Source organism: Saccopteryx leptura, chromosome 5 (assembly GCF_036850995.1).
Source record: "Saccopteryx leptura isolate mSacLep1 chromosome 5, mSacLep1_pri_phased_curated, whole genome shotgun sequence".
Taxonomy (NCBI): Eukaryota; Metazoa; Chordata; class Mammalia; order Chiroptera; family Emballonuridae; genus Saccopteryx; species Saccopteryx leptura.
This window is the reverse complement of record NC_089507.1, coordinates 126,301,863-126,326,706: the sequence shown is the minus strand read 5'-3', so window position 1 is coordinate 126,326,706 and position 24,844 is coordinate 126,301,863. Positions and strand designations below refer to the sequence as shown.

Genomic DNA, 24,844 nt, shown 5'->3' with positions numbered 1-24,844 from the left:
TTTTCTAGTCAATCCTTCTATTTCCACCTTTTAACTATGGTTCAAGGTTGAAGTAACTATATTATTTTATCATAGCTTCTTAATGATATAAAAGCCTATAAAATGAGCATCTTTTAATTTTGTATTGCTCACATTCCTTTAGAGAATTAAAATATCGCCAAATTAGAAAGAGATGTGGAAACAGCCTACGTATATGTCAGCTTTCTCAATAAAACTACTTATTTGTAAACATTTCAGTGAGAATTTCCAATTTTGGGCTTTGCTGGAAGAAAAAAAAAGCTTTCCTAGTTATTCATATTAAATTAGCTTTCTTTAGAGTAAAATTTCAACTGAATTTAAATTTACCTTTCAGATAGTTATTGAGGCAAATATTTTTTAAGCTTAAAAATGAGGAGTAATATTTATAACTGTAAAACTCAAAATGGTCACAAACACTGTTCAAAATACACAACCTGTTAGTTGAACACAACTCATTAAATATTCTAATCACACTATTTCCAGAATTAAATCTTCACCGAAAGGCCTAATTTGGTGCAACACATTGACCAAAATATTTTAATTAAAAATATTCTGAGTTAGTTGCAGGCCTAATTACAGGAATAGAAATAGGGCCTATATTGTCAGGCAGGTCAGTAGAACTCAGTAGTAGGTTTTTCTCAAGTAAATTGACCAATCTAAGAATAATAGCGCAGCTGCTAAACTGCCAGTCTTGACATGTAAATCAATTTAAATGCAACAACTGCAGTAGCTACTTTGATAGTTATTAAATTGATACCTTGGAGATATGCTGGGAAAAAAAGCAGACAATTTATTACAGGCAACTTCTCTTTTTCAGAACAAAAATACTGCTTATAAATTCAAAATATATTTTATTAGCAAATCTAGAAAACCTGACTTTTAGGTCAACTTAAATTATTAATAATAATGGAATATCAGAATAACCAATGTTCAGAGCAAAGGACATTAGTACTAAACTCTTAAAAGGCAAACTCTGTAGTGTGCAAGAGTCTACAAATTAAAGTATGGTTGTGTAGTGGCTGGACTGGAAAATTTTCGATGTTTAAATATTCTCCTGTTTCAATATTACAGCAATTCTTCAACATGAATATCAAAACATAATATGATTTCATCAAAAGCTATCGTTCCTTTCCTCAAAAATTTACACTTAACTCTATCTCTGTAACAATGGACTCATTTTAAATTAGAAATGGATTGGCAAAAATGTTTCAAGTGGTATAATGCAAGATTACAAATGAATAAAATCCAATGAATGTTAAGTCTTGAATTTATTCTAAATCTACATTCCACTTCAGATTTGTTGAGGGGAACAAATGGTGACTATAAAAATCATTATTTTCAGCTAACCTCTCCCCTGAAATAACTTCATGTAAAAAGTGTGGTTATTAATAAAGAACACCTAAGAAAGCCGTGACCATTACCTAAGAACATTACTAAGTATTAAATTTGATCTGTATTGAAAGAAAACACAGCGGGACCCATAGTTATGAATCTCATATCAGTTTATCACCATCACTGTTGAAACATTGTCTCTCTTAACAGTTATTATTTTCTACCCCACATATAAATTGTGTTCACTGTACAGCTCAATTCTAGATAGCAAAATTTCATGCATTGAACACATTAAAAAGAACTAGATATTTACTAGGCTATGGCTGTCATTCTAAACAGTCTCCAAAGATTAAGCTTAGAATCAATGCTCTATTGATTTTACTATCAATGAACATTATGGCTCATACAACTGGTCATTTTAAGGGAAGATAGTTTCTATTATAGTTCACTTTTTAGAATACATGCTGTTAAAAGATATCACTGCTTTTCTGAAACACTGAGAAAAAAGATATTTTTAAAAATATACAGACACTATATTTATAAATTATTTAAGAAAAAATGTGTTGACAATACATAACACTTAAAATATCACTATAATATGCTTTTCTATATTTTACACATACACTATTAAAATATCCTGTAATTGAGCACATACAAACTGCTCTTAACATTTTGGTAAAACCAGGTGAGAATGTACATATTATCAATGTGTTCTAAGAACACACAAAAGTAACTCTCTGTGATGAAAATATCAGCAATGCAAAAAATCATATGGAGCTAAAATAAAGGCATTCATTATCCTGGGTTTTAAAACATTAATTGATCAATTTCACATATTCAACATATAGCCTAATATATGTGTTTACTTTGTCTGATTTTCTTAAAATGTACATGATGGACATAAAACAATGGTTACATGCTCATTAGTGAGTTCCATTCTACAATCTGCAATTCATCCTATATATGTAGCCTAATATAAACACTGGAAAGCAAGTAAATATAAAAATGTTTAAATTACCAGTAGAAAAAAATTAATGTAAATTTTAAAAGCTTATTTTGAAATATAAAACAGTAACTAAGAAACTAAAATAGAAAATGTGCATATTATGAATAAATATGTAAATAATCCTAGCATTTGCCTGGAGTGTGAAATATTTACCATACATATTTTGAACTTTTAGTTTAACACAGAAAATAATATCTTAGATGATATTTTGAGCCTTACAGTTAAAATTGTATGACGATCATAATAGAAAACAAGTCTAATTTAATTTGTCTTACTCTCCTTTATAAAATCTATATGTATATGTACACCAAAACTTGCAGTACACAGCACTTTAAATATTGTCTACAATAAGTTTTATATTTCCTAATTGAGGAAAGTTCTAAGATTTCTTATACTTAGGTAAATGTCTGTTTTTATTCAAACAGACCTGGAATCAAATTTACAATAACTAGGTAATAGATTTGTAAAAGTTCAGCAAATTAACACTGAGATAACTATAGTTTTCATCATTGGATTTGTAAATAAAACAGGATTTTATTTAATAAACTAAAAAAATACATACAACTTTTACAAATATAGTATGATAAAATAGATTTAAAAATTGGAGTTGCACAACTGGGTTAGTAAAAGGAAATTGGTTAAAAGTTTATAATAGACTTCAAACAAAAGTAAATATGCTAACATTACCACAGCACATTTTAGTATATATATGTAATGAATGACTGGTGTCTAACCAGCACTTTCTCTATTTCAGCTAATACTCAGGGCACTTGTATATATATTTATGTCAGAACATAGCTGAGCTGCTATTTCCCCAAATAAACAAGTTACTTAAGGAGTTTAAAATCAGCTGCTAAGTTAGGCTCTTTTACACTAACCACCAGCAAAACATGTTATTTTTCACACTATCATCTATGCCTTTGGGAAGAAAAAAGGCTTAAAAGTTTCTTCACAATTGTACTCTTAGGAATCTACCCAAGAGAAAAGAAAAACATCTGTTCACACAAAGATTTGTATGTGAATATTCATGATACCATTGTTCATCACAGCCAAGAAGTAGAAACAAACTAAGTATCTATCAGCTGGTAACAGATAAAAAGTCATAGCTGGAACACTATTTAGCAGTAAAAAAGAAAGAACTACTACTACAATATGGATGTATCTCAAAAACATTATAACAGAAAGAAGCCAGAAGCAAAACACTACATATCACATGATTTCATTAATATAAATAGTCCAGAAAAGATAAACTTAGAGATACAAAAAGATCAGCGATTGCCTAGGGCTGTGGTCAGAGGAGGGACTGCTTGCAAAAGAGCCAGAGGAAGTGTTTTGAGGTGATGATAATGTTCTAAAACTAGACTGTGGTGGTTTGCCCAATTCTGTAAATTCATTATAAATCACTGAGTTGTACATTTTAAATAGGTGACTTTTATGATATGTAAGTTTTATCTAAATAAAGCTGTTTTAAAAATAAAAATTGTCTTTTCCTTTAAAAAGTAAAAATTGTTTATTTCATTGCTATCCCTTTTTCTATCAAACTTTTAAAAGATGCACCTGATTTCAGTGAAAACAAAATTATTTGTAAGAAAAATTAGTAGGAAAACATGTCTAAGACAATTTTCCAAACTGCAAATTCCTGGAAGGTTACACATCTAAAAACATATATTTAATAACTATTTATAATAATTTAAAATAGTTAAATTTTTTAATATCAGTGTAAGACAATCTTCTTTAGAAGATAAAACTGATTATGCTTTTTCTTCTCTCTAAAGGAATTATAAACATTAGGTAATTGTCTGTAAAGGTGATTTCTTCTATATGTTTAAATACTCATAGGTCACCTGGCCTTGGGCGCAAGTTTTAGAAGAGTGATTCTTAGCTTGATTAGTTAAGACTTTTGCCTCAGGGAAAACCAGTTATCAAAGACTTACTTGTCCCTAAGGGGTATAAATAACTACAGCTGTTTGTGTAACTGTCAGAACTATTTTTTTTAACACTGTGAATGCAAAGGGTACTAATTCTAAAAAGATAATGTTAATGAGCCTACATGAATTTATAAGAAGTGATTTGTTCTGAAAAGAGATAAATGATTTCAGTAATTGAAAGAAATTATTACAAAGTTTACTAATTTTTAAGAAAACAGCAATCAAAAAGACAAAATCTGATGCCAAAGATGTAGGGAGACTAAATAAAGCTATCTTTACAGATACAGTCTTGATGTGTGAAACAAAATTTGGGACTCAGTGAGAGAAATCAACTAGAAAATATGCATGGAATGACCAACACTTCTTTCAACATACTTCTAGGACTCTTTCAACACTATGGATTATCTCAAATCAGAGGAATGCTGGCTATGGTGTCTGGACTAACGCCAGCCCTTGTAATGAAGCAAAGAACACTTCAAGAGAGTATCCTGAGTCCTTGCTTTGCAATCTGACAAACCAAGGTATTCAAATTAGAGTTAGGATGAAAACCAAGAGTAGTAGCTAACATTTTAGGATATGGTATAATTGCAGATAATATATTTGAAGAATGATTCAAAATGTCACATGGCTTAATTTGGGGGGGCTGTCTTTAAGATACATTAGCATCCATATTAGCTGGCCTTAGCCTAAAATCTCAAATTTTTTCTTCAAAGGTACTTACTGTAGAGCAACATTTTCAAACTGTGGATTTTAGCCCATTAGTATTCTTAATCAATTCAGTGGATCACAACCAGCATTGTTTTGTTGTTGTTGTTTTTTTTAATTTTTAAATTTTATTTTTTACAGAGACAGAGAGTGAGTCAGAGAGAGGGATAGACAGGGACAGACAGACAGGAACGGACAGAGATGAGAAGCATCAATCATTAGTTTTTCATTGCGCGTTGCAACATCTTAGTTGTACATTGATTGCTTTCTCATATGTGCATTGACTGTGGGCCTTCAGCAGACCGAGTAACCCCTTGCTGGAGCCAGCGACCTTGGGTTCAAGCTGGTGGGCTTTTGCTCAAACCAGATGAGCCCGTGCTCAAGCTGGCGACCTCGGGGTCTTGAACCTGGGTCTTCGGCATCCCAGTCCGAAGCTCTATCCACTGCGCCACCGCCTGGTCAAGCAGCATTGGTTTTTTTAAATGACTAGTCTAACCTAGAAAAATATCAGTCTTTCACACACACAGAAAAAGAAAGTGTTTTGTGCAATTTTTGTTTCCTGTGTGTGTGTGTGTGTGTGTGAGTGTGTGTGTGTCCTTAGGCATGCAAAATGTATTTATTACTGTGGGTCTGACTGTAAAAAGCCTTGAAGCCCACTGCAACACTGTCTACATTCCACACATTCTGAAGGGGCCTCTAAAGTCACCGGCACTGTAAACTGCTGTATACATAAATATATTACTACTCTTCTGAAGGGGGCATGGAGAAGTCTCCCAGTGAGGGGCTGCCTCCACTAACTAGCCTTAAATACAGAATCACTGGAGCAGAGGAAAGGAAGGAAAGCAAGCAAAAAAAAAAAAAAAAAAAAAAAACAGAAGCAAAAATTTTTCTTTCACTCCTGTCTTCTACACACTCATACAAGTCTGTTCTCTCAGATAAACTGGGTTTGGGTTTATTATTTCACAAGAGAGGAAACATCAAGAGACAGTAATAGCTTGAATGTCACTAACAGCCTAATTCCAAAACATTTAAGGAACAGGAAAGAAAAAAAGGACCAATAAACACAGATAGAAGCTATCTATTACTGATAGATCAGAATGAATGGACATTTGTTGAAGTCAAGTGGTATTTCTATTTCCCAAGGCCTACACCCTTGTTCAAAATCTTACCTAATGAAGCCATGACTTGCTAATATTCTGACTCATGATCCTGAACTCTTTAAGTATTGAATCAGCCTAGTGAATATTTTCAATATAAATTAACTCTGCTCTAAAAATACATTTTAAAAACATTGCATGTCTTGAAAGAAGCAAAAATAAAATACTAACTTAATAATAAAACTGTTTAATGAGACAATTTTTCCCTGTATAAACTGAGACATTAAACTATCTTAATTCAAAAGCAGAAATGAACACTTACCTCTGCCTTCGCTCATCATCCTTTAAAACTTCATAAATGGCCACCAACTAAAATAGAAGCATTATTTTAAAATAAAAACTCTCACCTATAAAAAATCACTTAGGAAGGTGAATACACTATAATACACATGCAGAAAACCCCATGTGCTCATAAATGAAATGAACAGATAAAACCTTAATTGTAAGTAATGTTTTATGTTTTTAGTAGCACTTAAAAAGGTTAACAATGCTTAATAGCAAAGTAAATTTTTGTGAAAGATGCAAAAGTAATAATTATTTTAAAATTTGCTTGTTAAAAGCAAAAGCTGTAATTTAGACAAGAAAATTATGACAATTATTACCTTCCAAGAATTTAGATTCTAATATTAAAAATGTTGATAAAAACATATTTAGTAAAAAACTGACTAAACATACATATATTTATAAATTACATACTCATTTTCAAATGGTATTAGTCTACATGTAAGTTACTATTTCTACCATAAGTAAGCCTTTATAAATTTGTCACAAACATAACAGTATATTTCACTTACTTGTCTAAACTGAGTTTCTGCATTTTCATCTTTATTCTTGTCTGGATGCAAAATTAATGAAAGCTTACGATATGCTTTTCTAATGTCTGTAGATGAAGCATCCTGGAAATGGTGGGGGAGGTGAAAAACACAAAGCAAACTTTGTCAGAAAAAGAAATTCCCAGAACCTTGTTAAGATTTGAGAAGACAGCCAACCAAGTGCAGGACCCCAGGCAATGTAATTTGAGCAATCAGTCTAACAACCAAGCTATGCAACTGGCTTGCCCCACATGACTGAACAATTATTCAATCTAATTTGGCTCTCTTCTTAACTTTCGTTACCATACAATCATTAAAAGAAGACAGTATTTGGCAAAACTTTTCAAACACTTGCCTTCCTATAATTCACCAATAATTTTTTCAGTAATTAAGTGATCAAAAAGAGGCAAATTAAAAATTAATACATCTGCATGTCTTCAAAGGTCTTTATATGAGAATCTTACAGCCAGTTTCTGAATCCCAGGCCTACCATATGTGGTGTCTTCATTGTTATTTATATTGAACAACAACTTATGGAATCTCAATTTCACATGTCAAGAGTATGCCTCAATAAGTATACTAAAAGAAACCAGTTAAAACTGCATTTATCCAAAATAATTACAGTTAAAAGTTGTTACATATATTGTACTTAATACTTTTTTATTTTTAGTACTTTAGAGGATGTTTTTAATGGTGTCCAGTTTCCACAGTCTGGTTTGCAAAAATAAATTTGCCTACTATTTATGTGCTACTAATATAGTTTAAATTTATTTAAAAGATCATGATAGTTCAATATGAGTACTTTGGATTAAGTGGATATTAAAATTACATTTTATGTAATCCTGTGTGCACAGGTAAACTCAGAACATCATTTTACATGGCAATTATAAAATATATTAATAAATAATAATAAAATACAATAACAACACACTGTTAAGTTGGGATTAAAACTTTATCTCCACCAAGTTCAAAAGTTCTTCTAATAACAAACATGTTTGTAGTGGGACAAATGACAGTAAAGTTGCTTATTAAATTTTATCTAATTTTTGTGCTGAATATTTGTCCAATTAACTCCTAAAAAGTTAAAATGACTAAAAAATTAAACAGAAAACAAAAATCTGCATACCTGAGACTAAATAACTATTAAAGAAATAGAGTTGAAAAGAAGCAAAGTAAGACTATAATTAGTCTGTCAAGCTTTCCTTTATAAACCACTATTTTCATTAACAGTGCTCTGGGGCTTATTGCTACAGGCTATCAATCAGCTTCAATTTAGGTGTGAATATTTTTGTGACTTGTGGAGGGCTGAGGAGCTATAAAATTAGCAGAGTAACATTTGTGGGTAGTATAGTTATATTTTCATTCTAATTTGCTGAATGGCATTGATGTATTCTCTATACCTAAATAATAGTTAACATGTAGTAGAAAAGGATGATGATTATTTACTGAAAATCTGTGATGGAAATTTTGTTGAGCCAAGAGGTCATGTGAAATGAATAATAATTTGGGACATTCATTTTAGATTTTATTAAATTGTGACTATATGGTAGAAGAATTCCAAAAGTAGATCTCTTACAAAATAAGAGCTTATGTATTTTCTTGTGTTACAAATTAGTATATGCTCATTATGGAGCATCTATGACTTACTTAAAAATAAAAATAAGTAATAGTCACCTAAGGCATTTCTCTTCCTCCAGTCTTGCTGTGCTGACCCCAATCCTCCATTTTGTTTTGTCATAGTATGCACCTTAACCGTAAATATGACCAGATGGCTCTCCTATTTCAAACCCTTCAATAACTCCCATCCGTCTTTTCCAATCTTTTTAGCTTTATCTCCCACTATCTTGGTCCTCCATCCTCCTGGTTGACTAGATCACTACACATTGGGAGGCTGTTTCCCTAATGTGTAATAATCTTTTGTTTTGCACCCAGCTGTAGATTCAGTTTTCTCCTAAGGAACGAACCTCTTAACTACACACAAATATTGCCTGCTTATTTTCCTCTTAATAATCTGTCTACTAGGGTTATTTCACCAATAAGTACTACCCTAAGTTGATAGAACTGAAAACCTCATAGATTTCCCTACAAAGACATGCTCTAAACAAGCTGCACCTCAAACTAGCTTATGTATACAATTAATTTTAGTTAATTGCTTAGTGAATATTAATTTATTTTATTCTTTTAAAAAAGCTATGACATAAGTGTAGTTGTTATGAGGCCCATTTTACTGGTGATGTAGGTGAGGCAGAGAGAAGTTAAGTAATTTGCTTAAGTTTCATACTGCTGATAAATAGATGAAAATAGAATTCAAAACCCCAATAATGTTGCATCATATTCAGATTTCTCTATGTTGCCTCTTTAGATTCAATTAGTAGACTTGGGATACACTGCTTCACAGGGGGCAACAACTTTGAAAAGGCACAGAACAACTGCTAATTCTTATTGATCTGATAAACTATATGGAAAACATCCACGTAATTACAATGTGAATGTGGTCAATTGCATTTTTTAAAGGTAAAGATCGTGATATGTGTTAGGTTTTCTAACACGTTACATCATATTTCTCCTAGAGACCTGAATGTTAGAACATACATCTCCTAAACTCAGTGGATTAGATCTTTAATCTCTGGCTTGCAGAGAAATATAGTAATTTTGAAAGAGGGTTATGGGTGTATTGGCCATGTTTAACACTAGCATCGAATATCTACTATTTAACTGCCAGAATTCTTTTCCTTCTAAATTGGATAAGATTCTTTGGCAAGTTGGACATGAATTATCTTAATACTTGGATAACCTCTGTAAAGAAAAGACAAATGGTTATTCTTTAAAAAAAACAAAAACAAAAAACCCTGTGAAAGTACTTTTTGTCAAAATTGTAACAATGCAATGGAACATCAGTAAAAATAGAAAGAGTAAGGAACTCTAAGGAACTATCCCTGCACAGAAACAAATAATCTGGCAAAACTGCCCAAATTAACCTTATCTGAACTCTGCAAACTAATCAAAGGTTTACAGCAATTAGACAAGCACATAATCAAGAAAAAGGTAGCCGATTATCAAGGTCTTGAAGACACTGATCTGAATTTCTGCAGTGGGTTTCAAGTGCTGGAGGAATCAAAGCAGACTTTGTTCTCAAAAACTTGTGTTTGTTTGCCTGTCATTGGCTTCCCAACAAATTGTATAAAGGGCTACCCTTATTTTATCAAACACACAACTCTTTCAGGGCAAAGAGGCAAACAAACAGAACATCTGTCAAAAACATTTAAAGGTAAATTTGTTAGTTGGTGCCAAATGGGGCAAGGGATAGCAGTTGGGGTTATAAAATACATACATCAACAAGCCTGGAAAACACAATTGGGGAGTAAGGTGCTTTGGAAATGAGTTTTGAAAACCTCACACATATTCCTTGGAAACCATGTGCAAACCCAAGGTGGAGTTCATACCCAGAAGAGTATTTAGGTGTGAAATTCTAACTACTGACTGAACTTTAGTCTGTGCTCAAGTAGAAAATGACTGCCTAGTTAAGTGTTGAAGGAATGCCCCAACATATAGCAAAGACTATGGGGTTTTTCATTGTTGTTCCAAATCTTTAGAGAAATCTTTGCAGAATCATTAGCTGGTCACTAAATTAATGAAATGAAGACATCAGTGGCCACATGTGGCAAAGAATATACATTTGAAAAATTTAGTTTAGAAAAGTCACTAGACAAACAAATACTACCAACCAAAGAAACAACAACAAAAAAAACCCGGTGAAGTGGGGTTTACATATTCAAAATGTTCAGTACTTACTAAAAATTATGAAGCATGCAAAGAAACAAGAAAGTATGACTCACACATGGGGGAAAAGAAATGAATAGAAATTGCCCCTGAGGAAGCCCAGGGATTGAATTTACTAGACAAATATTTTAAATCAATTATTTTAATAGGCTCAAGAGCAAGTACAAAGAACTAAAGTATGACAATAATGTTTCATCAAATTAAGAATATCAACAAAGAGAAAAAAATTTTAAAAAGGAACCAAAGCGAAATTCTAAACTTGAAAAATACAACTGAGATTTAAAAATTTTTCTATAGGAGGCTCTATAACTAAGCAGGCTGAAGAAAGAACCCATAAAATTGAAGATAGGTCAATTCAGATTAACCAGAGTGAGGAGCAGAAAAATAGAAAAAAATTAAAAGAGCCTTAGTGGGCCACTACCCAGAATGCTAATATGTACATAAGGAGTGTCCAAGAGATAGAAGAGAGAAAAGAGCAGAAAAAATATATATCTGAATTAAAAATGGCTAAAAACTTCCAAACTTTGATGAAAGACAGGAATATATACATCCAGAATCTCAACAAATCCTAAGTCAAATAAACTCGAAGAGATCCACACCTAGAAACATTATAACCAAATTGTTGAAAGATATTCATTAACATTAAAAATTAATTCCTATACCTGTTTTTCTTTTACTTAAAATGACTAAGGATTAAGAAAAAACTAAATTAAATCATTACATTCAATTTTGTAAAAAGTCATAAAAGAAATCACTATGGAAATAGCGAAGTACTTTGATATGAAAGAAAATAAAACACAACATAGTAAAACTTAGGATGCAGTAAAAAAAAGCAGTGCTCAGAAGGAATTTTACAGCTATAAATGATGACGCATACAAAAAATAATCTCAACCTAATCTTCTGCCTTAATGAACTAGAGAAATAATAACAAACGAAACCCAAAGCAAGTAGAAGAAAGGAAACAATAAAGATCAGAGTAGTATAAAATAAATAGAAAACAGAAAAACAACAGAGAAATGACAAAATTAAAAGTTGATTCTCTGAAAAAGTCAACTAAATTAACAAACCCATACTAGAGTGAAAGGATTCAAATTACTGAAATCTGGAGAGAAAGTGGGGACATATTACCACTCTTACAGAAATAAAAACATTATGAGAACAGTATGAACAACTATATGCCAAACAATTAGAAAACCCAGATAAAATAGATAAATTTCTGGAAATACACAAACTGACTCATGAAGAAACAGAAAAACTGAAAAGAACTATAAATAAGTGATCAATCAGTTAAAAAGAAATACCTACAGGGAAAAAAACCCCCAATGTCTAGCAAAGAAAAATCCCAAACCTCAAACCTGGATGATTTATGAGTGAATTCTATGAAAATTAAAGAAAATCACCAGTCCTCTTCAAATTTCCAAAAAAAGAGGAGAAAGAAATGCTTCTTAACTCATTCTATAGGGCCTTGATACCAGAGCTAGACAAATACCACATAAAGAGAAAACTATAGATCAACATCTCTTATGAATGTAGATGCAAAATTCCTCAACAAACTTCTAGTATACCAAATATAGCCGCATATACACTGTGACCAAGTGACATATTTATTTCAGGAATGCAAGGGTATTGCAGTATATGAAAAATCAATGAATATAATAAGCAATATTAATAAAATAAAAAGATACACACAATCATCTCAGTTAATGCAGGAAAAAAACCTACATGATAAAACCAACACTGATTGATAACAAAACACTAAATAAACTAAGACTAGAAGGAAACTTTCTCAAGTTGATAAAGGGCATCTATGAAAAACCTGTAGCTAACCTCATACTTAATAGTGAAAGTCTAAAAGATTTCTGCTAAGGTAAATAATAAGAAAAAATCTGTTCATGACATCTTTGTACTAAAAGTTCTAGCCAAAGCAATTAGTCAAGAAAAAGAAATAAAAGGCATCCAATTGGAATGGAAGAATTAATACTAATTCTATTCACAGATGACACGATCCTATACATAGAAAATTCTAAAGCATCACAGAACAAGTATTAAAATTAATACAGTCACGTGCCACTTAACAACAGTGATTCCTTCTGAGAACTTTGTTGTTAGGCAATTTTGTCCTTGTGCAAACATCTTAGAATGTACTTACAGAAACCTAGAGTATATAGCCTACTACAAACCTAGGCTTTATGTTATAACCTATTGCTGCTCCTAGGCTATAAACCTGTACAGCATGTTACTATACAAAACAACATGAGATTAAATCAAGCACAAGAGAAAATGATACAGTCAAGAGACAAGTAAGCTGCTGCTGGCATAACACAGTAAACTATTTTACAGCAAATTATTTTAGTAAATAGAAAGCATATACTCCAAAATAACAATAAGAAGTATAGTATAGTAAACACATAAACCAGTAACACATTTATAATCATTATCAAGTATTATGTACTGTACATAATTCTATGTGCTGTACTTTTTATTCAACTGGCAGCCCAATAGGTTTACATCAGCATTACCACAAACATGTGAGTAATGCATTGCAATATGACATTACAACGGCTATGTTATCCCTAGGTAACAGTAATATTTCAGCTTCATTATAACTTTATGGGAACCAATGTTGTATATGTGATGTGACACTGACCAAAACATCATTATGTGGTGCATGACTGTAAATGTATTTAACAAGTTGTAGGATACAAGATCAACATATAAAGATCCGTTGTATTTCTATATACTAGCAATTAAAAACATGTGAAAATAAAATTCAGAAAACAAATCCTCTGCAATAGTATCAAAAAGAATAAAATACTTAAGAATAAGTTTAACAAAAGAAGTGTAACATTTGTACATTATGAAGTAAAAAATGTTGCTGAAAGGAAAGAAGAGGTAAACAAATGTTGAGACTTCCATGTTCTTAGATTGGAAGGCTTAATATTAAGATGGCAGTACTATCCAAGTTCTCTACAGATTCAATGCAATCCCTATCTAAATCCTACCTAACATTTTGCAGACCTTTACATTCTTATCCTAACATTCATAGTGAAATGTCAGAGACCCAGAATAGGTACAACATCTTGAAAACAAACAAAGCTGGAGAAATCACACATCTTGATTTCAAAACCTACAACGAAGCTAGTTATCAAACAGTGTGGACATGGGATATGCATAAATATATATATAACTCAACAGAAAAATTCAAAGTCCAAAAATAAACCTATTTGTCTGTAGTCACCTGATTTTCAACAAGAGTGCCAAGATCATTCAATAGGGGAATTATAGTTTTTTCAACAAATGATGTTAAGACAAATGGATATCCATATAAAAAAATGAATGAATAAAAAGAATGAAGTTGGACCCTTAGCTCATACTATACACAAAAATTAACTCAAACAGAATCAAAGTCCTAAAAATGTAAGAGCTAAAGCTATATGACTTGTAGAAGAAAACAGAACTTGGAATTTCACAATGGAGTCTTAGTTGTGACATTAAAATGATAGGCCACAAAAGAAAACATAGACAAATTATACTTTATCATAACTTAAAACTTTGCAGCCACTACGCAAAAGTTTGGTAGTTCCTTAAAAATAAAAATAGAATTACCATAGGACCTAGTAATTACACTCTGAAGTATTTATTGAAGAGAATGTAATGTTCAAAGCAATATTATTCACAACACCCAAAAAGTGAAAGCAAACAGCCCAAATGTCTACCTACTACTAAATGGGTAAAGAAAATGTGATAGTATAACCATAAAATAAATACTATTCATACATAAAAAGAAGTGAGCACTGATATATACTATAACATAAATAAACCCTGATCTGATGCAGTTCAATCCAGAGATGCTTAAAATGTATTTTGGACAGATTACCTACTCTAAGTCCTATAAAATGGAGATGATATGCTATGGCACCTAAATGATTGCTGTGGTATTAAATTATATATATATGTTTATATATATATATATATATATATGAGTAATATGCTTATCATAGAATCAGGCATATTGTTATTTTACCAGACACAATGACAAGATCTTAATTGTCTTTTGAGAGAAAATATTCAATCAAGAGACAAAGTGCAGCAAGTAAAGAATTTATTGGCTGTGTAGTAAGAAATCAAAGACGGGGCGTTGGAGTTCAGAGGATTAGGTTGGGAACAGCTGCCACTGCCCACTGCTCCCCTAGTTGCAAATCTCATGGGGTCCCTTAGATGAGTGATCCCCAGCCATTTTTGGGCCACAGACCGGTTTAATGTCAGAAAATATTTTTACCGTCCAGCCTTTAGGGTGGGACGGATAAATGTATCATGTGACCGAGACAATTGTCAAGAGTGAGTCTTAGATGGATGTAACAGAGGGAATCTGGTCATTTTTAAAAAAATAAAACATCGTTCAGACTTAAATATAAATAAAACGGAAATAATGTAAGTTATTTATTCTATCTCTGTGGACCAGTACGGTCCACGGCCCGGGGGTTGGGGACCACTGCCTTAGATTATAGGAGAAAGAGGAACGCAAAGAAAATGCCCCTGGGGAGAAGAAGGAGTGGGGAGGAGGAGGGGGTGAGGAAGAAGAAGAGGAGAAAGGCGAGAACCAGCAAGTTGGGTCCTCCATCCAAGGGCTTTTAAGGATGGTGATCTTAAGTGAGGTCCCAGAGGAGGATTTCAATAGAACATTCATCAGCTTTCCTGGTACATCCTTTTAGAGTTGTGGTCTCCACTGATGGGTCAGCACCAGGGCAGGGGGTCATTAGTCAATGCAGCTGGCCCTGAGGTTAGCCATGGCTTCCATCTGTCTAATTTGGCTTGCTTTTCTGGGCCTGGAGCTTAAACACAATTGAGGCCCAAATATTATTTCTAGGGCTTAATGCTTGAGGGAGCAGTAGTACCTAGACTTGTATGGGGGTTCTATAAGGCTATTCTCCTGCCCCCTTGATTCTCCTCTAAGGGAGGGCATATTACGACTAGTGATATGCCAGGGGAGGGTCTGAACTGCATGACCAAATATATTAAAACTCAGGATTTGGGTTGTTTCTTTTTCATTGATTGACGAGAGAGAGAGAGAGAGAGAGAGAGAGAGAGTAAGGGGAAGAGAGTAAGGGGGAGAGAGGGAGGGGAAAAGAGGAGGAAAGAGGGGGAAGAGAGGGAGGGGGAAAGAGAAAGGGGCAGAGATGGGGGGAGAGAGAGGGAAGAGAGAGGGAGAAGGAAGAGAGGGAGAGGGGGAGGGGGCAGAGACAGAGGGAAAGAAGGAGAGACAGAGGAACATAAATCTCTTCTTGTATGTGCCTGCTGGGAATCGAACCAGCAACCTCTGTGCTTTGGGATGATAATCTAACCAACCAAACTATCTAGTCAGGGTAAAAAGGGAGTTTAAACCACATGACCAGCTAAGGGAGAAAAGGTCACCCTGGGGGCGAGGTACTTGTTTCCCCAATTTGCCCATTGCTGGGCACCTGGGGCTTTCTGCCTGGGTGACCTTCTTTACCTGGTCCATTGGCCTTGCTCTGCTTATGTCTGTCTAACTGCCTACCATAGTCAGAGCTGAATAAATGAAACCATCACAATTTCTTCTTCATTTTAACACTTGGAAAATCTGATTTGTTTATTTGGATTTGTGCATTAGCTCATGAGAGCTAGAGAACTGAGGAGAGTAAAATAGATTTAGAGGTTTTTTAATTTATCGATTTCACAATATTTATCGACCACATGCTACATGTAGACAATATTTATTGACTACATACAAACATTGAGAATCTAGTGGCAAACAAAATAAATGCAATCTCTATCTTTATAAAAGTTCTGCAAGGTCAGAGCACTAAAAACTTTGCCTTAAGTAACCCGAGAGAAATTTCTTCTTTTATTTTATATCATTGGTTGGCAAATATTTTCTGTAAAGATCAGGCAGTAAATACTTTAGGCTTTGCAAGCCAGAGTTTCTGTTGTGACTATTCAACTCTGCCAGTGTAGTGAGCAGCTACAGACAATACATAATCAAATGGGTATGACAGTTTCCCCATAAAATTTTATTTTCAAAAATAGGCAGTAGTTGGTTTTGGCCCATGGACTGCAGTCCGTTGACCCCTTATTTATATCAATGGATTATCAATCTAAAACTCTCTCTATTTACAGTATTTCAGCAAATGCATGACCACCTTTTTTCAGGTTTGCCAGGTGTTAGAAAATACACGAATAATTAATCAAAGCAAAAATCTGAAGACATCATCCAGAATCTGATCAAAATAAACTGTCCCAGTAGAGCCCGAGCTCTATGTCGATCAAGCAACCCCAATTCAACTTCCCCATACAGTGGGACATTCCTGCTTAACAGCAGGGCTGGTGGCCTCTTCAAGACTACTCTTGAGGCAGCTATGAGGATTCTATTGATACTTATTGGTACCGAGACCAACTGCCACCAGAGGAAAGACATAACCCACACAGAAGTTAGTTGCAAGAATCACACAGGCAGTTTATTACTAACAAATCCTTGTGTGTGTGTGTGTGTGTGTGGCAGAGACAGGGACAGACAGACAGGAAGGGAGAGAGATGAGAAACATCAATTCTTCATTGTGGTACCTTAGTTGTTCATTGATTTCTCATACGTGCCTTGACGGGGGGGGGGGGGGGGGGGAGAGCAAAGCAGACCGACAAATCCTATGGCGTGCCTGGGTACAGCTTAATGGGGCCCCATCGGCGTGCTCCTCTCAGCTGTCCTTGGTCAGAGCTCAGAGCTGCATGGAGACAGTCCACATTCATGTTGGAGTCTGGACAACTAACTGCAGCTGGGGGCCTCTCAGCTTTAGTACCTTTTTCTGGCATACGCCTTCTAACAGGTGTTAATCTATGGGATTATCACATCAAGCCACTTTTTGGGAGTTCCTCACAGGGAGCTCTTTTTATGTTAATCTACAGAGTTGTCACATCAAGCTACTTTTAGGGAGCTCCTCACAGAGAGAGCTCTTTTTATCCATATATAATTTCACACACACACTGACTGGGCCCTGAGCAGAGGGTATGGTCTTGCCTATCACATCTCTACACACTAGATTAGCTCCCACCAAGAGGATGTAGCCTTATTCACTTGCCTTCATGGCTCTTAATATTATATACTAACATTTCTATATATCTTCTATATTTTTCTATATATTTAATTACTATAACATTATATTACTGTAACAAAACTCTTAATAAAATTTTCTGTTGCCTTGAAAAAACTCAAGGATAGTAAATCCAAGAGAAGAATATATTATTGACTATCAGATTCAGTAATGGAGCAAGATGATAGCTATTCAAACTATATATCAGGTCTACCGGAAAGTTCTGTCCGTTTCTATCACAAGTTTCGACACGTAAGCACATGTTTATTTGGCGCATGTGTGCCTCTCTATTTTTATCACTTAATGTATACATACTGACGTAGCAAATTAACTAAAACAAAGTTGATTCACGTTAGTCTTATGTGTGAAGCGATAGTGTACCCATGGCTACAGATAAAAGTTCATTTACGCCACTGTAATTTTTATGAATTTCAACAAGGAAGAAATGCTACAGAAGCATGTAGAAATTTATTGAAAGTGTTTGGTGAAGGTACAGTTTCTGATAGGACATGCAGAAGATGGCTCGAAAATTCGAAACAGGTGATTTCGAACTTTCTGATAAGCCAAATTCTGGGCGACCATCTTTGATCGACAACAATGTTGTTAAGACCAGTTGGAGCAAGATCCTTTTCTGACAACATTGGAGATCGCAGAAAGGCTTAATTCAGCTCAGCAAACCATTTCGGACCATATTCGGAAGATAGGATTGGTGTGGAAATATTCAAGATGGGTGCCACATGAATTAAGTCAGAGGAATTTGGATGATCGAGTCGTCACATGCACATCTCTGCTTGCTCGGAACAAAATCGAGCCCTTCTTGAACCGGATGATAACTGGGGATAAAAAGTGGATTACCTACGAAAACATCGTAAGGAAAAGGGCATATTGTGAACCCGGAATACCTAGCCCTTCCACCTCTAAACCAAATTTGACTCTGAATAAGAAAATGTTGTGTATATATGGTGGGACATTCGAGGACCAATACATTATGAGCTTTTAAAACCAAACGAAAAGCTCAATTCGGAGAAGTATTGTCAGCAACTGGATAATTTAAAGACAGCAGTCCAAGGAAAGAGGCCGGCGATGTTCAATAGGAAGAACATCGTACTGCATCATGATAATACCAGGCCACATGCTGCTTTGGGGACTCGTCAAAAATTGCAGAACTAGGCTGGGAAATTCTGTCGCATCCACCATATTCCCCGGACTTAGCACCCTCCGATTATCACTTGTTTTTGTCCTTACAAAATTTTTTGAAGGGCAAAAAATTCAAAAATGAAAAAGATATCAAACAAGCACTGGTTCAATTTTTCACATCAAAAGATAAAAGACTTTTCGGCCCTGGCCGGTTGGATCAGTGGTAGAGCGTCGGCCTGGCGTGCAGAAGTCCCAGGTTCGATTCCCAGCCAGGGCACACAGGAGAAGCGCCCATCTGCTTCTCCACCCCTCCCCCTCTCCTTCCTCTCTGTCTCTCTCTTCTCCTCCCGCAGCCAAGGCTCCATTGGAGCAAAGATGGCCCGGGCGCTGGGGATGGCTCCTTGGCCTCTGCCCCAGGCGCTAGAGTGGCTCTGGTCGCGACAGAGCGACGCCCCGGAGGGGCAGAGCATCGCCCCCTGGTGGGCAGAGCGTTGCCCCTGGTGGGCGTGCCGGGTGGATCCCGATCGGGCGCATGCAGGAGTCTGTCTGACTGTCTCTCCCTGTTTCCAGCTTCAGAAAAATACCAAAAAAAAAAAAATTAAATTAAATTAAATTAAAAAAAAAAAAGATAAAAGACTTTTCAAAAATGGGATATACAAATTGCCCTCACGCTGGCAAGAAATCATTAATAATAATGGCAATTATATTATATACTTAATAAAGTTTATTGACGGTAAGAAAAATTTGTATTTTGTTTTATTCCAAAAACGGACAGAACTTTCCGGTAGACCTTATATTTAGGCACACAGTTGAACTACAAACTCTGGTTGACATCTGGGAATCTTAACTTATATAGTGTTACTGACCAAGATCAACTGCTTCAACGTTAGTAATTCCATATAATCTTTCTATCTGGGTCCCTGGGTCATTTTCACATCATTTAATTAAAAGCTCAAGGTAAAATATTTTTAATGACTGTCCCTTTTATTTGGGCCTTTTCACTTAAATTTATCAGTCAACAGAGTTCACTCTCCCCTGCCCCCCAAAGCCAAACAAACAAACAAAAAGCCATGTGTCTGGATCCCAGTGCATTTACCAGTAGAAAAACTAAATAATAAAGAGACATTTAAAATAAGTGGCCTCTGGTCATTGGACCAGGAGGAAAAGACAGGAAACTTGTATTCATCATACATTCAGGATGGTGGAATTTTATACCAGGTGCATATAAAATTAAAAAAAAAATTGAACAAGAACAGTGTTTTAAAAATAAATCATGATTTTCCACGATAAAGATAAATAAGTAGAATAAAGTAGTTTACTCCACACTAAATTTTTTTTTAATTTTATTTATTTATTTATTCATTTTAGAGAGGAAAGGGAGAGACAGAGGGAGAGAGAGAGGAGAGCTAGAGAGAGAGAAGGGGGGGGAGGAGATGGAAGCATCAACTCCCATATGTGCCTTGACCAGGCAAGCCCTGGGTTTCGAACCGGCGACCTCAGCATTTCCAGGTCGACGCTTTTATCCACTGTGCCACCACAGGTCAGGCCACACTAAATTTTTAAGGCTGGGCTTCTATGGCTAATCTGCTGAAGAAGAAGCAGGGAGAGGCTCTAGGTTCTTCCACATAGATCACTGTTAAGAGTCAACTGCCTTTGGAGAAATCTATTTGAATTTATGTAAGATTATAGCTTTAAGTGATTTTTTTAGATTTAAACTATATATGGAAACCAGTGATAGGTTAGCCTATATCAGATCCTGGTTCTGATGCTCATGTATAATACTTATTATTCTTTGAGAGTCAGGGTCAGGAAGAATGATTTGTTGACAAACCAGATAAGTTCCAGTGCAATAAAAGAGGACTGTATTCTGCCCTCTTTTTAACTTGTATCTAAATAAATTTAGCTTAATAATATTTTAGTTAGACACACCTCTGCCCTCCCCATAAGATTAAAAAGATAAGCATTCTCCAAAGTGTTGATAAACAAAAGATAGCAGCCTCAAGAGACAGTGGCTACTGGTATCTAATTAGTGGGATACTGAGTTGGCAGGAACATCACATCAACCATTCACAAGAAAAAAATAATCATCTTTATTATATGCGGCTTAAGTGTCTGTCTGTCGCCGATAGCTTATTGGTTGCTTGTGTAACTGTACTAGCCAATGGGGTGAAGTTGCCACGGCATTCAAATAGTCCCGCCTTCTGGCATGCCACCTCACAAACTGAGGTTAAAGATTGAAGCAATTATTATGCTGTTAAGAAATCTTAACACCAGAAGGGGTTTTTGCAATGGTACAAGACTAGAGGTTCTCCAATTGAAAAATAATGTCATAATAGCTAAGTCTTTGACTGGCTCCTCTAAAGGTGAAATACATGTCATTCCAAGAATTGATTTGGCTCCATCTCAAACAGGGTTGCCGTTTCAATTGAGACGTAGACAATTTCCTGTAAAACTTGCCTTTGCTATGACCATCAATAAGTCTCAGGGCCAAACACTTAAGCGTGTTGGCATTTTTTTACCTGAGCCTGCATTTGGACACGGTCAACTTTATGTTGCCTGTTCAAGAGTTCATGAAAGAATGGACGTAAAATTAAAAATAATTGATGGTCCTCTGCAAGGCGAGCTTAAAAATGATGGAAAGATCTACACAAGAAATGTTGTATACAAAGAGATCTTTGACATGTGAATTAACATTTTATTATTTAAATCACCTTTATTTATTGAGCTAGCGGTGGCTCTTAGGAAATGTACCGCCAGTGGTTTCCTTCATTGCACTCTACTTTAAGCAATTAAGCAAGTAGAAGGGGGAAACCCCGTGGGGCAGTAAGCAAAGGGGCGTCCTCGCTGCCTGCCCTGGGTAATTCAGTTTGAATTAGCAGACACCTTTGCACAAATAATTTTAATTACAATTTATAATATCTAGAACAGCGGTCATTTCGTATGACCGCCGGGCTTTCTAATTTCTCATAACCAGATTAGACCATACTTTGCAACTCATTTATCTTGAAAAAGGTTTCCTGAACAAGTCAATGGCAGGAGGAAAAAGCAAGAGGGACAGTTCTGTATCAAAGAATTTTGAGAGACAGAAGTGATAGATATATGAATTTACCAGAAATTCCAACTGCCCTTTGGTTGTCCCACCTGGCCGCCTGACCTCACCCTTACTTACTGGACAATCGTCCCTGAGGCAGAAGAGTTCCTGTAAGTTGATCAACTGCCCCAAGGAGGGGCATTCCACAAAGCTGAAATCCTAAAACCATAGAAGGGAACATACCAGAACTTCTGACTCAGTACCCTCTCAGGCTCTCCCAAACCCTATAAAATTCACCCTTTAGTCTGTACCAGTGCCCTTCTCCCCAGAGAAGTGCCCGGCAGGGTTCCTTTCTTCCTTTCAATAAAGCCTGTTACTCTGGTCTTTTGGACTCCCATGGATTCCAACATTTGGTGCTGAAACCTGGGACAGGGTACTAACTGCCTGGACGATCCCTCTTTGCCATCCAAACTTACAACCAGGGAAGCAATGGGCAGCGCCAGCTTGTCCTGGGCTTAATCCTCGATTCTGTTTAGATTGTAGGTTGATTGGCTGGAGATCTGTCCCTATCCCGAACCCCTGCCGGACCAGAAAGGTAAGGAGTTTCTCCCTCCCCTTCCCCCGTTGGCTTCCAAATTTCTCTCTAAAAACACTCCTTCCTGGTCGGACGGTTTTAACTTCGGACCCCATATCTACAAGTGGTCTGCCTCTACTCCTTTATGGACTTCTACGAAAGTCTAGGAGCACCTAGCCAGGCCCCTCTCCTACATCCTGGGATTTCAGACTTGGGGTGACGACCTCCTGTTTGAGACTCTCTTTCTACGGAGATTTTTCTCCTCTCGGAACTGTGACTGAAGGTGGGGACACTTCCTTCTCTCACCAGTCTCCTCTACTGTTGGCTCCTCTCAGTCTAAACCCTTCAGCCAGGCTCCCCTCTTCTACTCCTTCAGGACTACTCCTTCAGGATGCCTCTTAAAAAATCTGACCTCAAGTAAAAAAAAAAATAAACAAAAAAACAAAAACTAATACCACCTGGCCACAATATAAATTAGACAACGACTCCCACTGGCCAGAGAATGGAACCTCTGATTATAATATCCTAAGAGATCTTGACTATTTCTGCCATCGGATGGGGAGGGCATCAGAAATTCCTTACGTACAGGCTTTCTTCTCCCTTCCTGTCCTTAATTTCTGTGCCACTTGTTCTACACGCAGGCCGTTTTTGGCCAAAGAAACCTCACCTACAACCTCTGCTCCTAATCTTTCCTTCTCTGTAGATTCCCAACTCTCTTCCCTTCCTGCTTGACCCCCGAGGGAACCCCTCTCTCAGGACCCCTCTCTGGTCCCTCTGCAAATCTATTCCACTTGGGTCTCTTCCCTCCAAGAGCCCCCCTCCCTTCGCAAAATGTTTCTTATTCACCTGCAAATACCAGTCTCTCTTTCTCCTCCCCTGCTGGCCAAGAGCCCCTCCCTTCGCCACTGAGTTCTTAAACCCCTCCTCCCTCCTTACAGACAGGCAGCTCTGTCTCTTTTTCGTCTTTGACCCATCCTTCCCAGCCCACCAGCTTCGGCTGTATCTTACCCATTCTCCCTCCCCACCGGCTTTGGCTACAGCTTTTCCCTTCTCCCCCTCGTCCTCTCCCCTCTCCTCAGAGCTCTAAATCGTTTGACTCCTCTGACCACGTGGCACCACCACCAGCACTTGGTCCAAGCTAGTGAGCTTTTGCTCAAACCAGATGAGTCCGTGCTCAAGCTGGCGGCCTTGGGGTCTCGAACCTGAATCCTCTGCATCCTAGTCTGACGCTCTATTCACTGCACCACCGCCTGGTCAGGCCTGACTCTTACCTTCTGTTTGCCTTTACCCAGACACTAATGCAGCCCAGCAACTGACATGGACTGTCTTACCCCAGGGATTCAGAAATAGCCCACACCTGTTTGGGCAGAAACTAGCTCAGGATTTAGCAGCATGCAATCTCAAAACTAGTACTCTCTTACAATATGTAGATGACCTATTCCTCTGCAGCCCCTCCCTGCCTGCCTCAAGGAGACACACTGCCACCCTTCTTAACTTCCTTGCCATGAAGGAATATCCTGTCTTCTCTGCTAAAGCTCAACTTCACTCTTAATCCGTAGTCTATCTGGGCATCGCCTTAACCCCCACCATCCTCCTCCTGCAGATTCTGACCCTCCTTCTTTTCCATCCAGCTGCTCACACTGTCCATCCATCTGCTTTCTCTCTTCCTCCCCTCTATGCTGACAACTCCCTGCCATCTTGAAAAGCTTTAAAAAAGCAGAGTTGTCTATTGAGCTGTGTGAGCGAATAATCTGTTTTGTCTCTTTGTCAGAAAATATGTCTAGTATAATTTTAATTGAAACAAGTGAAGCATGCTCATTTAAATTTCTTAATTTATATTTTATATGTTGAAGTCTTTGTTTAATGTGCAACTGTGTCTGTTCGACTCTAAATCAAACTCAGACCCTCCACAGTCTCCAACCACCTACCACCGCAAATTAAATCCTTTCTTTCCTCGGTCTAATAGGCTTCTTTAGACACTAGATTCCCAGTTTTGCTCTCTTAGTCAAGCCCCTTAGTGATATCTTCTGAGCATGGCTTTTAAGATCTATAATGGCCAAGGAAGTAACAGAAAAGGCAAATAAGGCCCAAAGGAAGTCAGGAAATACCAGCTTTGGGCATTCGCTATTAAAGGCTCCAGCGCCCTAAAGGGCCTCATAGGATTCCATCAGGGCCTTGCTCCAGAGTGGAAAGAAAGGTCATTGAACTGAAGCCTGCCAGGCTTCCTGGCCCTACCGGTTTACATGTCTTTGCTGTGGAAAGA

The 24,844-nt window shown here is 36.3% G+C and overlaps 1 protein-coding gene across 1 annotated transcript in view; it reads right to left on the bottom strand.

The window, feature by feature from the left end:
- DNAJC1 (DnaJ heat shock protein family (Hsp40) member C1) overlaps positions 1-24,844 on the bottom strand; it is a 251,994-nt gene that overhangs the window by 141,353 nt on the left and 85,797 nt on the right. Inside the window, exons 2-3 of the mRNA XM_066384590.1 lie at positions 6,941-7,042; positions 6,409-6,455 (exon numbers count right to left, since the gene is read on the bottom strand). Coding sequence (XP_066240687.1) covers positions 6,409-6,455; positions 6,941-7,042 — 149 coding nt within the window. The remainder of the gene's footprint in view (positions 1-6,408; positions 6,456-6,940; positions 7,043-24,844) is intronic.